Source organism: Panthera onca, chromosome C1, assembly GCF_046562875.1.
Source record: "Panthera onca isolate mPanOnc1 chromosome C1, mPanOnc1 haplotype 2, whole genome shotgun sequence".
Lineage (NCBI taxonomy): Eukaryota > Metazoa > Chordata > Mammalia > Carnivora > Felidae > Panthera > Panthera onca.
Genome location: NC_138346.1, coordinates 118,483,221 through 118,497,149, shown reverse-complemented (window position 1 = coordinate 118,497,149; position 13,929 = coordinate 118,483,221). Strand labels below are relative to the sequence as shown.

At 41.9% G+C, this 13,929-nt stretch overlaps 1 protein-coding gene across 4 annotated transcripts in view; it reads left to right on the top strand.

The window, feature by feature from the left end:
* The window catches only part of CHD1L (chromodomain helicase DNA binding protein 1 like), a 177,487-nt gene that overhangs the window by 143,849 nt on the left and 19,709 nt on the right, over positions 1–13,929 (top strand). For all 4 annotated transcript variants that reach the window (XM_078451517.2, XM_060621792.3, XM_060621795.3 and 1 more), the window contains 8 exons: positions 902–1,057; positions 1,786–1,878; positions 3,227–3,323; positions 5,050–5,123; positions 6,759–6,869; positions 9,579–9,693; positions 10,321–10,474; positions 12,417–12,582. In XM_078451517.2, coding sequence (XP_078307643.1) covers positions 902–1,057; positions 1,786–1,878; positions 3,227–3,323; positions 5,050–5,123; positions 6,759–6,869; positions 9,579–9,693; positions 10,321–10,474; positions 12,417–12,582 — 966 coding nt within the window. The remainder of the gene's footprint in view (positions 1–901; positions 1,058–1,785; positions 1,879–3,226; positions 3,324–5,049; positions 5,124–6,758; positions 6,870–9,578; positions 9,694–10,320; positions 10,475–12,416; positions 12,583–13,929) is intronic.

Below are 13,929 nucleotides of genomic sequence, written 5' to 3'. Positions count from 1 at the left end.
ACATACTCCTATTAAAAAAGTGTCTGTTGTTTATGTGGAGTTTATATTTCACTGCATTCTTGTATCTTGTTTGCTGAACCTGGCAACCCGACATGGAGCAGAATGCCAGCTCAGGCCAGTTTTTGAAGTTCATGACCCCTGGGGAAGGAGCAGGGGCGTTGAAGTGAAAAGAACTAAGTTTGAATGCAACATTAATATCCAGCTGTGCGACTTTGGATAAGTGTGCTTAATTTCGCAGAGCCTTCCTCAACGTAGCTATAAAAATGGGACAATAGTCCTTGTCCTACACTTACTTGTAAACCCTTATGCTAGTCAATCAAATTAAGTGCAGAAGTATCCTGGAAACAGTACAACTCCATGCAAATGAGATTATTAATAAAAATCAAGTTCTTTGCGTGTTCCTAGTTCTTGAGTTGAGAGCCAGGAATAGTTTCAGAAGGAAATAGGAAAAAGAACCCGGTGAAGAAAGAAACACAGTTGATCCTTCAGTACAGGGATAGGGTGCTGACTGCCCTCCCATGGTTGAAAATCTGCTATAACTTTTTGACTTCCCAAATTTAACTGCCAATAGCCTGCCGTTGACTGGATGCCTTACTGATAATGTAAACAGTTAAGACATATTTTGTGCATTACATGTATTGTATGTTGTATTCGTACAATCAAGTGAGCCAGAGGAAAGAAATGTTAAGAAAATCCTAAGGAAGAGAAAATACATTTACAGTACCATATTGTATTTGTTGGGGGAAAAAAATCTACATTTAAGTCAACCTGCGTAGTTCAAACCCACGTTGTTCAAGGCTCACCTGTATTATGAAAAATGACAAGACTGGTCTAGCATGTGGAATTGGTATGGAAATTTTGTCCTACACTTCTTGTGTTGTTGGTTTCTTTCCTTACACAGCAAATGAACTACACAAGCTCTTGCAGCCATTTCTGCTGAGGCGAGTGAAAGCCGAGGTAGCTACAGAGCTTCCCAAGAAGACAGAGGTGGTGATATACCATGGCCTGTCAGCATTGCAGAAAAAATACTACAAGGCCATTCTGATGAAAGACCTAGGTAATCAGAGGGCACTTTACTGCTTAGAAACTCAGGATGTGACTTTCATGGAGGGGAATATTTTATTATCACACATGCTTCGTATAGCACTATGGGATGGGATTTTGTATTCTGAATATTGTTCAGTCAGCTGCAGTGAAACTGTGCAGGTATCTTTACTATAACGCAGACTTTACTGGTTGTTGCACTGGTGAAATTTCCTTTTCTTCCTCCACCCAATTGTCCATACTGTGTAGCAGTTAGTTAAGCAAACATTCTAGGTTGGCCAGTCACACCTTTCATCTTTCCACCCTGTCACATATTTAACATGTTGCACACCTTTTTTGTTGAATAAGATTCACTGGGAGGAGTTGGGAGTGGAAACGGAGTCTGTGGCTTTGCATTTTTTTTAGAGAGAGCATGCACGCGTTGGGGAGAGGGACAGAGGGGGAGGGAGAGAAAATCTTAAGCATGCCCCATGGTCAGTGTAGACCCCGATGTAGGCTCGATCCCATGACCCTGGGATCATGACATGAGCTGAAATCAAGAGTTGGATATTCAACTGACTGAGCCACTCAGGTGCCCCAATATGCTGCTAATTCTTAATGCAATTCAGTGAAATTCAGGAGGTTATTATAGGTTTGAGAGATATATACTGAAATAAATAAGGTTATTTATGGAAACGTAGAGTTTTTGAGTTTTTTTGTTTTTGTTCAAAAGTCCATTTCTCCCTGTGTCTCTGTTTACAGCTGCATTTGAAAATGAGACAGCAAAGAAAGTTAAACTTCAGAATGTCTTGTCCCAGCTTCGGAAGTGTGTGGATCACCCGTATTTGTTTGATGGTGAGACAGTGCCCTTTTTTCTCACATTGCTTTTCATGAATATTTCTGTGGCCATCATCATAGCAAAATTCTTGAAAAGAATTGCCCATATTTACTGTCTAGTGTTCTCCCCATTTTCTTTCTAATTTTTCTATGTTGATGTAATTTAGTATACTGTTCATATTCAACTTTCTTCATTTGTCCCCTTAATGTCTTCCCCATGGCTTTGATTTTTCTTTTCAAATTTAAGATCCAGCCACAGATCCTGAATTATATTTGGCTGTCTCCTTTGCTTTTTTTTTTTTTTTTTTTTTGCCTTTTTTTTTTTGCCTTTTTTGGTCTTTCATGAAATTACAGTTTTGAAGAATCAAGGCCAGTTGTTTTATGGGTTGTCTCATCTGGATTTAGGGATCATGTCTTTGTGTTTAGATGTCCCATTGTCTTAAACCCACTCCATGGCCAGCCTTTCATCAACGCCATTGAACTTTGCAAGTTCACCAGTGATACCTTCAATGGTTGTCCGTTCACATTTTAATTAACCTCTTAAAACCTTTGACACAGTTGATCACTTCTTTCTTGAAACACTTTCTTCCTTTGGCTTTTGGAATGCTTTCTATTACTTCTCCATTTGCCTGTATCCACTCCTTCTCAGCCTCCTTTGCTGCTTTCCCTGTACCTTAGAGATGTCTGCAAATTTCCCTCTAAATGCTGTTTTAGCTGCACACCGCACATCTCAATATGTAGTGTTTTCATTTTCATTCAGACTAGGGCTTTTTTGAGTCATTCTGACAGGTAGCCTTTGGGACACTTCCAGGACTTTTGCGGCCTTGGGAGCACTAGAATGGGTAGGACCAATGTGGAGGGTTTGCTGCAGTTCTTTTAAGGGAGTGTTTGCCAGGTAGTACTATGAATTGCAGAGTCTTAATCAGGTGCATTTCAGAATCTTTTTTTAAGGCAGGGGGGGATTGGGAACTTGTAGATTTTGAAAGAAGCCCTCTAGGTTATTCTGACTGCCATCCCCCAGCTTGAGAATTACTAGTTTATACATCTAAGCTGTATTTCTTGATTTGTTTTCTCAAGTGAGAGTCTCAAATTTTCAATTCTCTGGACTTTAGCATGTCCCTGTGCCTCCTTTTCCTAAAGAGTGGGCTTGTTCCTTGAATGGACATTTTTTGTCATATTGGGGGTATTGGCTCTGTGACTGATGTTAAGCAGCACTGAGATTATCATGCAAACACATAATTATAAAATGCCTCAAAGAGAGATGAGACATGGGCCCATTATCAGAAGGAGCTTGGCTTCTTGCTATAGCCTTGCCTTTGGCTTCTCTACTCAAGGAGTCTGCCCTGACTGGGGACACATTTTTCAGGTGTGGAACCAGAGCCTTTTGAAATTGGAGACCACCTGATCGAGGCCAGTGGGAAACTTCATCTACTGGATAAGCTCCTGGCATTCCTGTATTCCAGGTAGGTGGTTGGTTCACATTTTCTGCTCTGAGCTGGTGATTTTTAAAACCAGAATAACGAACAACTCATTGATTTCTTGAGACTAATTCCAGTTTTCCTTTTTTTTAAGACCCCGATTCTGGTTCCATCTTCTCGCCAACTACACCCACAGCCATCCCCATCCCACCCCATCCCCTCCATAATCATCCTTCCTTTTCCTGAATTCCTATAGGACCTAGGATCCTAATCTCGCACTTGGCAATGCACTGCCTTAATCTGTTGTCTGATTAATTGGTATTAATCTTATCACTCCAGCTATATTGTTTAGTTCCACAAAGAGATAACATCAAGCATTTCTTTTTTAATTACTTGCTGGTACCTTGCATTAATTGGCACCTAATGAAGGCTTAGTAAATCTGCACTTTGGTTAACCTGTGGCATTTGGTTCAGGGCGAACTTGGGGGATTCTTTCCCGGAGACATGAATTGGGTAGCAGAAGACTAAGTCACTTCTGGAGCCTTAAAATGTTCAGCTAAGTGTTCAGGAGGCTGGTGGCCAGCCTCTACCTGATCCTTCTGGTCCCCAGTAGGACAGAGGAGTCTAGAAAAAGCCCAGCTTCCCAAGGGTTTCTAAGTTGTCCCTATGGGACAACTGCCCCAAGTGGGCCTGAACTAACCTCAAAACCTCAGATTTGGCAAAATCACCCAACATTAGGAATGTGCAAATCAAATAATTGCATGTCTTACTGTATTTTATTGGCTGTGATATATCTACTATAAGTGTGTTTGAGGTAGAGGAGGACCCATAAACATCTTCTGTCCAACCTTTTCATTTCATAGGTGATAAAACAGGCCCAGAGTGGTCATGACTTGTCTAAAGTCACACAGCCAGCAAATGACAGAGATGGGGTTAGAATTGAGGCCCTTGGCTTCAGGTTCAATGTCCTTTCCAATTATTTGGGGCTAGAGTCTTGAAAGGGTTCTTCATAATTGTTCCTTTATATGCATCGCAAGCTCAGATTAAATTAGTTTTCCTAATGAGACTCTTGTTTTGATAGTGCCATATTTCTTTATGAAAACTTAAATAATACCTGATAACATAGGACTGTAGGCTCATCTTCATTCTTGACTTAATTCATTTTTCCTTTTCCTTTCCTCTCTTCTCCCTGTACATAAATAAGTTTTTTTAATGTATTGTAGGGGATATGAGATGCCACCTGCCCCTTGCTTCTCTAGAGTGATACTTTGCAGACTTTTCAGCTAACATAGCTGGAGATGAGAGGCTAGTGATTTTATACTCCCCAAGTAGAGAATGGCTATGGATGGCTGACCCCAAGTTCTTTGAGGTTTCTGATTTGGGCTTTTGTGCATTTGAATTTTGCATTTTATTCTTCCTATATCTTTCTTTATTTTTCTATTAAAAAGAAAGTGTATTTTTCTTTCCATTAGTAAATTGACATTCTAAAAGAGGTTTCTTGGTTATACTAGGACTTTCTATAGCCTCTAGTGCATTGACATTTGCTCCTGGGAATATCCCCACTCCAGTTTGAGAACTTGTGCTCTGCAGGATATGACTACATGTGGAGCTATTTATGTGGAACATTTAGCATGTCTGAGGAAGTCTCTGTAAATATAAATGATATTTATATTTCCCCTTTGGTAATTGTATTCTTTAGTAGGTTTCACCTGAGGGAAACTCACCTTAAATACCTAGAGTTGGCAGCCTTTCCTTTTCTCTTTCTTGCCAGGGGCCATCGAGTTTTACTTTTCTCCCAGATGACCCAGATGTTGGATATTCTCCAAGACTACATGGACTACAGAGGTGACATCCCTTGGCCATTACGTGGCTTAAGCCTTTTTAGCAGTCCAGTAGGTCCATGACAAGTAATCTGGGGTGTGGGGATATTACAGAGGAAAGTAGTGAAAGAACATTAGCCTGAACCAAAGGAAGATTGAAAGTAAGGAGAGAGGTGTGTCACACAAGGAGTGACAGCTGGGTAGAGACACATGAGCAGAAATAAACACACACATTCCCACTGGCGATGTGATTTAAAATTACGGGTACTGGAAGAAATGTGAGTTGCAGAAATGTTGAGTGATTTGAAAATGCTTGCTAAAAAAGAACTTTCAGTGTCCTGTAACATTTGACTCAACATTTGAGCATTTGTTCAGGAGCAGTAGAGAAGATGAAATTATAGAGATCCCACATATCAGCCAAGCGAAAGGAATTTTTTTTCTGTATAAACAATAGGGAATGTAAGTTATTACCTGGGTATCCTGTTTAATATATAATAAAATTATTGTGGAGGGCTTCTGGATGACTTGGTTAAGTGTCTGGCTCTTGATCTTGACTTAGGTCATTATCTTACAGTTTGTGCGTTCAAGCCCTGTGTCGGACTCTGCCGTGATAGAGCCTGCTTGGGATTCTCTCTCTTCCTCGCTCTCTGCCCCTCCCCCACTTGCATGCTTGTGCTCACTCCAGCATTCTCTCTCTCTCTCTCTCAGGATAAATAAACTTTGAAAGAAATTTATGTGGGATGATGGGAAAAGGCTGTAACATTGATTGTTCATGAGATCAGTGGTGAAGGAGTATCAGCTTCAGACCGTACAAATTTAAAACATGAATTCAGAGTAGGTCTCTCAGAGCCACTTGATGCCCTCCCAAGTACTGTAGTATACCTGGTCCATTGGACACTTGGCAGGAAATGCCATAGGCATGTTGAGGAATCTCTAGATTCACAAACAGCGCTTGAGAGTAGGATTCCCCTTCTTGACAGGGTTCTGTGGTGATGGGTGGAGAATCTGTAGCTTCATTGAAGGGTAGCTGCTGGGCCATTGGGCAGGCTCACTGACCAGCTCCCAAGTGCTTGTCTTACTGCTTGCATAAGTTAAGAACTCTGTCGAGGCACATTTGGAAACTGCCATGCAGCATGGTTCACAGTGTGCTTCAGGGTTGGTTGGGATAGTCAGAATTGACTGTTAACTCCACGACTATCAGATGACGTCAACTGCATGTATTTCAAAAACCCAGAGAGCTATGTTATGTTGAGTTCTTTTGTTTTTAAATGTTTTATTATTTATTTTTGAGAGAGAGAGCATGAGCAGGAGAGGGGCAGAGAAAGAGCGAGACACAGAATCCGAAGCAGGCTCCAGGCTCTGAGCTGGCAGCACAGAGCCCACCGTGGGGCTCGAACTCACCGACTGTGAGATCATGACCTGAGCCAAAGTCAGATGCTTAACCGACTGAGCCATCCAGGCACCCCTATGTTGAATTCTTTTGTAAAACAATGAAATGTCCCCTAAATTTAGATTTTTCCCATGGGATTTGCTTGAAGTAGAGGTATACCTGTATACAGAAAGGGATAAAATTAGCATTTGCTTCTGAGCTGACAATGTTTTATTCCCCAAAGAATATGTGAAAAGGGTTTATATTTCTGTTTTCTTTTTCTCTGTGAAGGGTACAGCTATGAGCGCGTGGATGGTTCTGTGAGAGGAGAAGAGAGACACCTGGCCATTAAGAACTTTGGACAGCAGCCTATTTTTATTTTTCTCCTGAGTACCAGGGCAGGTAGGCCACATAACCATTGACAAAAGCAGACAAATAAGGGGAGATATAGTACTTTTACATCCTGGCCATCAGCATGTTTTTCCTTAATTCTCTGAAAGGTGAGGTCATTAAGGAGGAGCGTAAAACAGGGGAATTGAGGGATTTGTTGTAAGTGTATCGAAGTACTGGGCTCCTAGCATGGGGTCTTTCCTGTCCAGGTTTTCTAAGCTGCCAAGTAAGGCTGAAACCAGGGGTTGTTGGAAAGTAATTTTAACCTGCTTTGACCACTGAGCTGGGTTGTCCTGTAAAGATGTCTGTAATTCACATTCAGTAGAGACCGCTCTCCTTCCCAGCTATGAATTTGGGAAGTGAGATAACAACCTGTCTGCTAGTTATCCCTCCTCCTTACGTAGTCTGGAATAGTGCTGTCAAAGCTTAATCAAGTTTAGCTTTTTAAAAAGTTGTGATCCTAATGAAATTGCCACCTCTTTGGAATTATTTTTAATGTGACTTAAGTCATAAATATTTTATATGACATTTGTAGTGCTTTTATACACTTCAGTTGTTTGAAATCTGTTCATGGAGATGAAATTATTCTTATGTTATGGGGCAAGCAGACCTTAGTGTTGAACTTCTAGAATCTTAGTTTCATTATCTTAGTTTTTGTAGACTTGAATCTTAATGGAATGGATGCAAGAACATTAGGGGGATGTGTGTCCTCTGTTAAAGAGAGATCAACATCTTTCTAAAGAGACAGTTCTATCTTAAAAAGTATTTAAGTGTCTAGTACGGTGAGGGTGCATAAAAGACGTGTTAAATAGAATCCCTGACCATAAGGAGATTTTTCTCACCTGTGTGTGTCTCATCTCTGTATTACAAAGGTATAATCTGATTCGTTTGGCTTCACTTGCTTCCAGTGTCATAGACTGCACCCTGCATCAGCCATTTATTCATGTCCTCAATTGTCTCTGGGGTGGTCTTAGGAGAAGCTGGAAGGATCAGGGCAAATGCATCTTCAGTGTTGGGAAAACAGCTCTCCTTCTGCTTTAATGATTTTGTCATCTTCATATTCCGAGAGTGGCATCATGTTTGAAGGTCTAAAATTAGGAAGAAAGAGTAAGCTCCTTGGAGTACTAGAATCAGTCAAAGCAGAGTAATCTTTTAAGAACAGAAGCAATCCTGGACATGAACCTTTTCCAAACAATGATGATCACATTTGCTATCACTTTTTAGCTGTAAATTAGCAGGGTTATTTATTTAACAGGTTTCCCTCCAACTTTCAAATAGTTCTGTGATTGAATCATGTTGCCACCGGGTGGCAGTGGTAGCTCGTGAGATATTCCAAACAAGAATGGAGAATAGCTTATTTGTAAAACATCACCCCTTAATTTAATGAGGAAGCACTGAACTCAGATGTTAACCCAAGAAGAAGAAAACTTTTATGGCTCACGCTGTGATGAAATAAGTGCCAGGGAGATTCTCTGGCGTAGTGGGTGAAAGTGAAGGCTCTGGAGCCAGACTGTGTGGGACTGACTCCTGCCTCTCTCACTTCCTGGCTGTGTGGTCTCTGCTGAGTCCCTGGACTTCTCTGCTCTTCTGTCTATAAAATGAGGGTAATAATAGTAAACTACTCATAGGGGTGTTGTGAGGATTGAAGGAGTCAGTATACATAAAGCGCTTAGAACATTGCTTGGCACGTAGTAAGCACAGCACAAACGTAGCTGGCATTATTATAAGGTCTAATTTAGCATCTCTCAGTAATCAGTCTTTATTATGTCTTTATTCCAGCTTTAATTTTATATGAAGGCTTTAATTAGAATGTTCCTGCCTGACTTGTCTTGAGAGCCAGCTTACAGTCGGTAGCCCATCTCAAAAGTTAGTCCTTAATTCAAGCTGTTGGAACAAGCCCTTTCAGGCTTGCTTGTCTCCGCAATGAGCTGTAACGACCCTGGCAAGAGGGAGTCCCTCTTGTACTTGTTTCCACATTAATCAAAGACAAAGCTGTAATTTGCTTTCATGGTTCTCTTAATTAATTCTCATCATCTAAGAAGCCTCCTCAGCCCTTTCCCTACAATGCTGAAGAAAGATCAGAAAGTTGTCCCATGGAGTGTTCTTATCCTGTGACTGGTTTTGTTACCCACTCTTTGATTAATGTGGAAACAGATACAGAAAAGACTTTCTAAAGTTTTCTCCAGTCAGAGGGAGGTAGTTTCCTGCTCTGCTGAGGAGTGTAATAAATAAATGTCATCCCCTGCTCTCGTTAGCTTGCATCAGGGATCTTGCTACCTTAGCTATAACCTGCAGTGGATATTAACTCCTCTCTTAGCAGTGTCCACAGCAGAAGACCTCTTGCATATTTAAAACTGTTTTCTTTTGAAAGAGTGTGTGTCCTCTTTCACAGACTATTCTCAACAGACCAAGATTTTTAAATGGAAGAGATGTAAATTGGCTTCCTGGGACTAACTTCAGTATGCACTTTTACTGTTTGCCCCTGCTCCCCTCATTCTGTTACTTTCAATAGTTAAGTTTTCCGAAGTCAGGCAATAGGAGCCCAGACAGCAGTGTTAACCACTGCAAGGTCCTGGAGTTAGGGATGGGTGTTAGTCTGAAAGGTGAGGCCAATTGTTTTGTCCGATCTTAATTTACCATTCGTCCCCGTAGCCTTGCACCTTTATGGTCTAGCCCGTAGCCAGTTTGCTGCTGATCACATTCCTTTTGCATTGTTTTCAGGTGGAGTGGGCATGAACTTAACAGCTGCAGATACTGTTATTTTTGTTGACAGTGATTTCAATCCGCAGAACGACTTACAGGCAGCTGCCAGAGCTCACCGGATCGGCCAGAACAAGTGAGAGATTTCAGCATCAGTGTTTTTCCACATCCCTGGCCCCTCAGCGGTTCTCAGTTGGGGAGGGAGGTGAACAACCTGGTGGGCCCGGTGACATCCCAGACTGGAGGGTGAGAGAGCACTGGGTTTTAGCCCAGCTTTGCTGCTGACTCGTTGAAGACTGCTGGCCAGCACACATTCTTCTTGCACACGTGATTTGTTAAAAACCACAGTCAAGCCATGAAGTAGAAGCCATGAACTTCTAAAGACGAGAAGGAACCTTTAGAAGTTATTTAACTCTTTTTTACCTGAGTTAAGGTCTGATTCAGTTTAAAAATGAAGTTCTGGCGTTGTAGAGTTAGGCTACAAAGATCATGGAGATCTGCCTGAGGTTTTCCTTCACTGTTCCCATCAGGAACCTCAGTTATGGCCCCTCCTCATCCCTTGACTCTCTTGGAAATCTTCAGTGAGTACCTCTGGGAGGCCAGATCTCTCTAACAGATGCTCATGTCCACAGTACAGTCTCCCTTTAGCTGTACCCTGAGCATGGCATTTGGGGTTTGTTTCCCTTTAGGTGTATTGACCTTGCATGCTGTGTTCATCTGTGCGGACCCTCACGGCACACTTGTCTCCTTTGACCCTGTACAGGTCTGTTAAAGTTATTCGGCTGATCAGCCGAGACACTGTGGAGGAAATAGTCTGTAGGAAAGCGGCCTCCAAACTCCAGCTCACCAGCACAGTCATAGAGGGAGGCCATTTTACTTTGGGGGCCCGGAAACCTGCAGCCGATGCTGACCTCCAGGTATAAGATCTTATTCTTCCTTTAAGAATGTGTCCTGTTGTCAGTATTTTCTTGTGGGTGAGAAAGCAGATGCAAAGAACTAGCTTTAAAACCCATTGTCCCCAGCTACACATTTGTTCCCAGGTCTGTTCCACACGTACCTGCCATACTGTCTACTGCATGCAAGCAAGGAGCTAAAAATGATTGTGATGAAAAAGGTAGCAGAATATGGAGTGACAGGGATGGGTTTTAGATCCCCTGACTTGGATTCACATCCAAGCCTTGACACTTACTGGCTGTGTGGCCTTGAGCAGATAGCTTGACCTCTCAGATCTACTTCTATTTGCATTTTCAAAAAATGAGAATATTGCAAGTTACCTCAGAGGAGTGTTAAAAAAAAAAATTAGATAAAATAGAGAACTCGGCATAATAAATGATGGTTAATCTCATACCTTGTCTTAACCCCAGAGCTTTTGATCAGTGAGTGATCTTCATAGTCAGAGGATGGTAAATGAGATCAGGAATTCAGAATTGTTCCATAGGAGAAAATGGATGAAAGATGAGAGTTAATTGTTTGAGGAAGGGAATATTGGATAGGAAACAAATGCTGACTTACAGATTTTTCTCTTCTGGAATGGGGCTTCGAGTTACTCTACAGCAGCCCCTGGGTTAAAATTAGAGCTCATGATATATCCTAGATTCTTCCATTTTGCCCAAAGGGATCATATTCACTGAAACAGTTGGAGAGACGCACTTCCGATAGTACTTAGCACAAAGTAAGCATTCAATAAATGTTCACTGCATCTGTCTCACTGTAGAATAATGAAACTGCTTTCCCTCTTTCAGGACTTCAGAACTCTATACATTTTAGATTTAATAAACCACAACCACATCTTTTATTACTAGGTTGTTTCTATTTTAAAACAACGAAGAAACTGCTTTCATCTGAGACCAGGGCACTGGGTTGTTACCTTCGTTTTTGGCAACCAAAGAAATAACTAGTAGAGTCTGAATGAGGAAGAAAGAAATCAGACATTAGAACCAGAATGTAACCTTCTGGTTTCCTGGAGCTGAGCAAGAATCCCAACAGAGCCCTGTCAAACAGCCAGTGTTGGGAACAGTTTACATTCCTACCAGTATTTGGCCTAATATTTACTAGGCCATCTAGAGATAACTGACCCAGTCTAAAAGGATAAGACACGAACTAGAAGTCAAGAAGTCAAGATGTGAATCTACGTTGATTTGGAATCTTAAGAGTTAGTGCTTAAGGAGGTGCAAAGTTGGAAGTAGGTATTTAAAGCCAGGGAAGTGATCTGAACTGTTTGGATGGTTCTTGTGACCCTAGGGAATGGGTAGGCTCAATAGGTACCTTTGAGATAAGGGAAGAGAGGCATAATAATGCTGTTGTCAGAGGAGTATTGAAGAAGATTAGAATTGAGAAATGGCCTTCAGGTCTAGCCATCAGTTGTTACTGGTCTTCGTGAAGGTGAGTCGCATGGAGCGCTGTGGTAGGAAACCAGATTGCCAGAGGAGAGAAGTCAGTTGATGGTGGAGGGAAGGTACCCAGTGTAGCCTTCTTCCAAGTTTGTCAGTGGGAGAGAAGCTCACTGGGCCTCTGACTTCTCGCGTGGCTGCTGGAAGTGCCTGTGGCCTGTGAGAAAGACTCCTGAGAAGTGCCATAGATAACGCAGGATATTACTGTTCTTGAGAAAAAAAGAGGCTAATTTTTTTTTTTTGTCCTCGAGAGTTGTCATCGTCACTGATCAGTATTTATCACCTCTCTGCTTGGCCATCATCCAACCGCTAAACGGCCCTGTTGGTATCATCGTCGTGGGGAGAGTAGAACAGCCGGCCAGCAGGGAAGGAGCCTGCCCTGTGTCAGCAAGCCATTTAGCAAAACACTGACGTCCCAATGCCTGTTTTCATGAGAACCAACTGGACTTTTTCATTTTCTCCATTCAAGTTGAGTGAGATACTCAAATTTGGTTTGGATAAACTGCTGTCATCTGAGGGGAGCACCGTGGATGAGATAGACCTGGAGACGATCCTGGGAGAAACAAAAAACGGCCAGTGGATCTCTGACACCTTGCCTACAGCAGAAGAAGGAATCCGGGAGCAGGAGGAAGGCAGTAAGTCGGGGGTCAAAGTAGAGCAAATGGCACAGCTGCCTGATTTAGACGTGAGTGAGATAGGTCCTGATAGAAAGTCCAGGAGAGTGCTCCCTGGGGCATCTTTTCCTACCCAGCCCTAGTCTCATTGTGGGCACACTGTTGAAGTCTTTCTTGGTCTAAGAACTCTTCCTAGACTGACTAGCAATTGCCTGTTCCCTTGTAGCTGAACTTTGAGCCCACTCTGATATTAATGCTCGTGGTAGTATCTCAAGGATTTTAATTTGTACTTTTTCCTGCCTTCGTTGCAAGCATCTTCTCTTTTATTAGTAAATCCCACTGTCCTTATTATGGTTGCCCTCTCATAGTGAGTCCTCTTCTGAATAGTAGAATGATTTGGTTTTTACATGCTCGTTAATACTGGTTGAGCATTTATTCTGTGCTCAATCAGAAGTGTGTACCGTGTCCTGTGCTTAATACCTGTTTTTTCATTTAATCTTCACCATACTTTAAGGTGTAGGTACTGCTATTTTTTTACTGAAACAGTACATGTAAATCATGAGATAATTTTTGTCTTTCCTGAATTTGGTCAACATTTGTCTTTTTTGTCCATTTCAGTTCCGAGTATTTGAAATTCTGACTTGAAGCGTTTTTTCACATAGGAGCTTTGTAAAGATATTCCCCGCTGTCTTACAGTCATTTTATTGTCTTGTACCAGTGGCAGCAAGAATTCAGTGTGGACGGGGGGTGAGGTTTGAGAGTCTTACTCTAGACTTAATTCAAGAATACCTTAATTCAAGAGAGCTGTAGTTTCTTTACTAGATGATGCCTCCCTTTTTGGTAGGGAGCGAGGTTGACAGGGACTTTGGTAGGGACTTCTGGTTTTGTGATTCTCTTGTTTCTGTAGGATCTCCACTTTTCATCACTTGCTTCCTTTCTTTGCCATAGAACTGCCAGGGGACGTCTCTCTCTCCCCTAGAAGCAGTGCCTTCCCAGATTGCTGACTGCATGCACTTTCTAGTCCCTTCCTTTCAGTTTTTTGGTAGCCAGTGCTCTAACCTGAGTCTGAGACGTGTTCTTACTGTTTTTCTATTTAGGTTGTGGCACTGTGTTCAGGGGGTTGTGTCTGACACTGCCTGTCTTCTGCGTCACTCTCAAGTCTGGTGTGGGCTTGGGAACTGGTTCCATTGGCGTTTGAATGTTCATTTCTCTACTTATCTGCAGATTGAAGTTTGTAATATTCTCAGACTCCCTAGTTTTATAGAAGCCATGGATTAGTGGTGGTTTTATAGGGTATACGGAGAGATTGGGATTTAGGCAACTAGCTTCATTCTACGGGATACAGCTCTTTGACTTTTCTCATTTTGT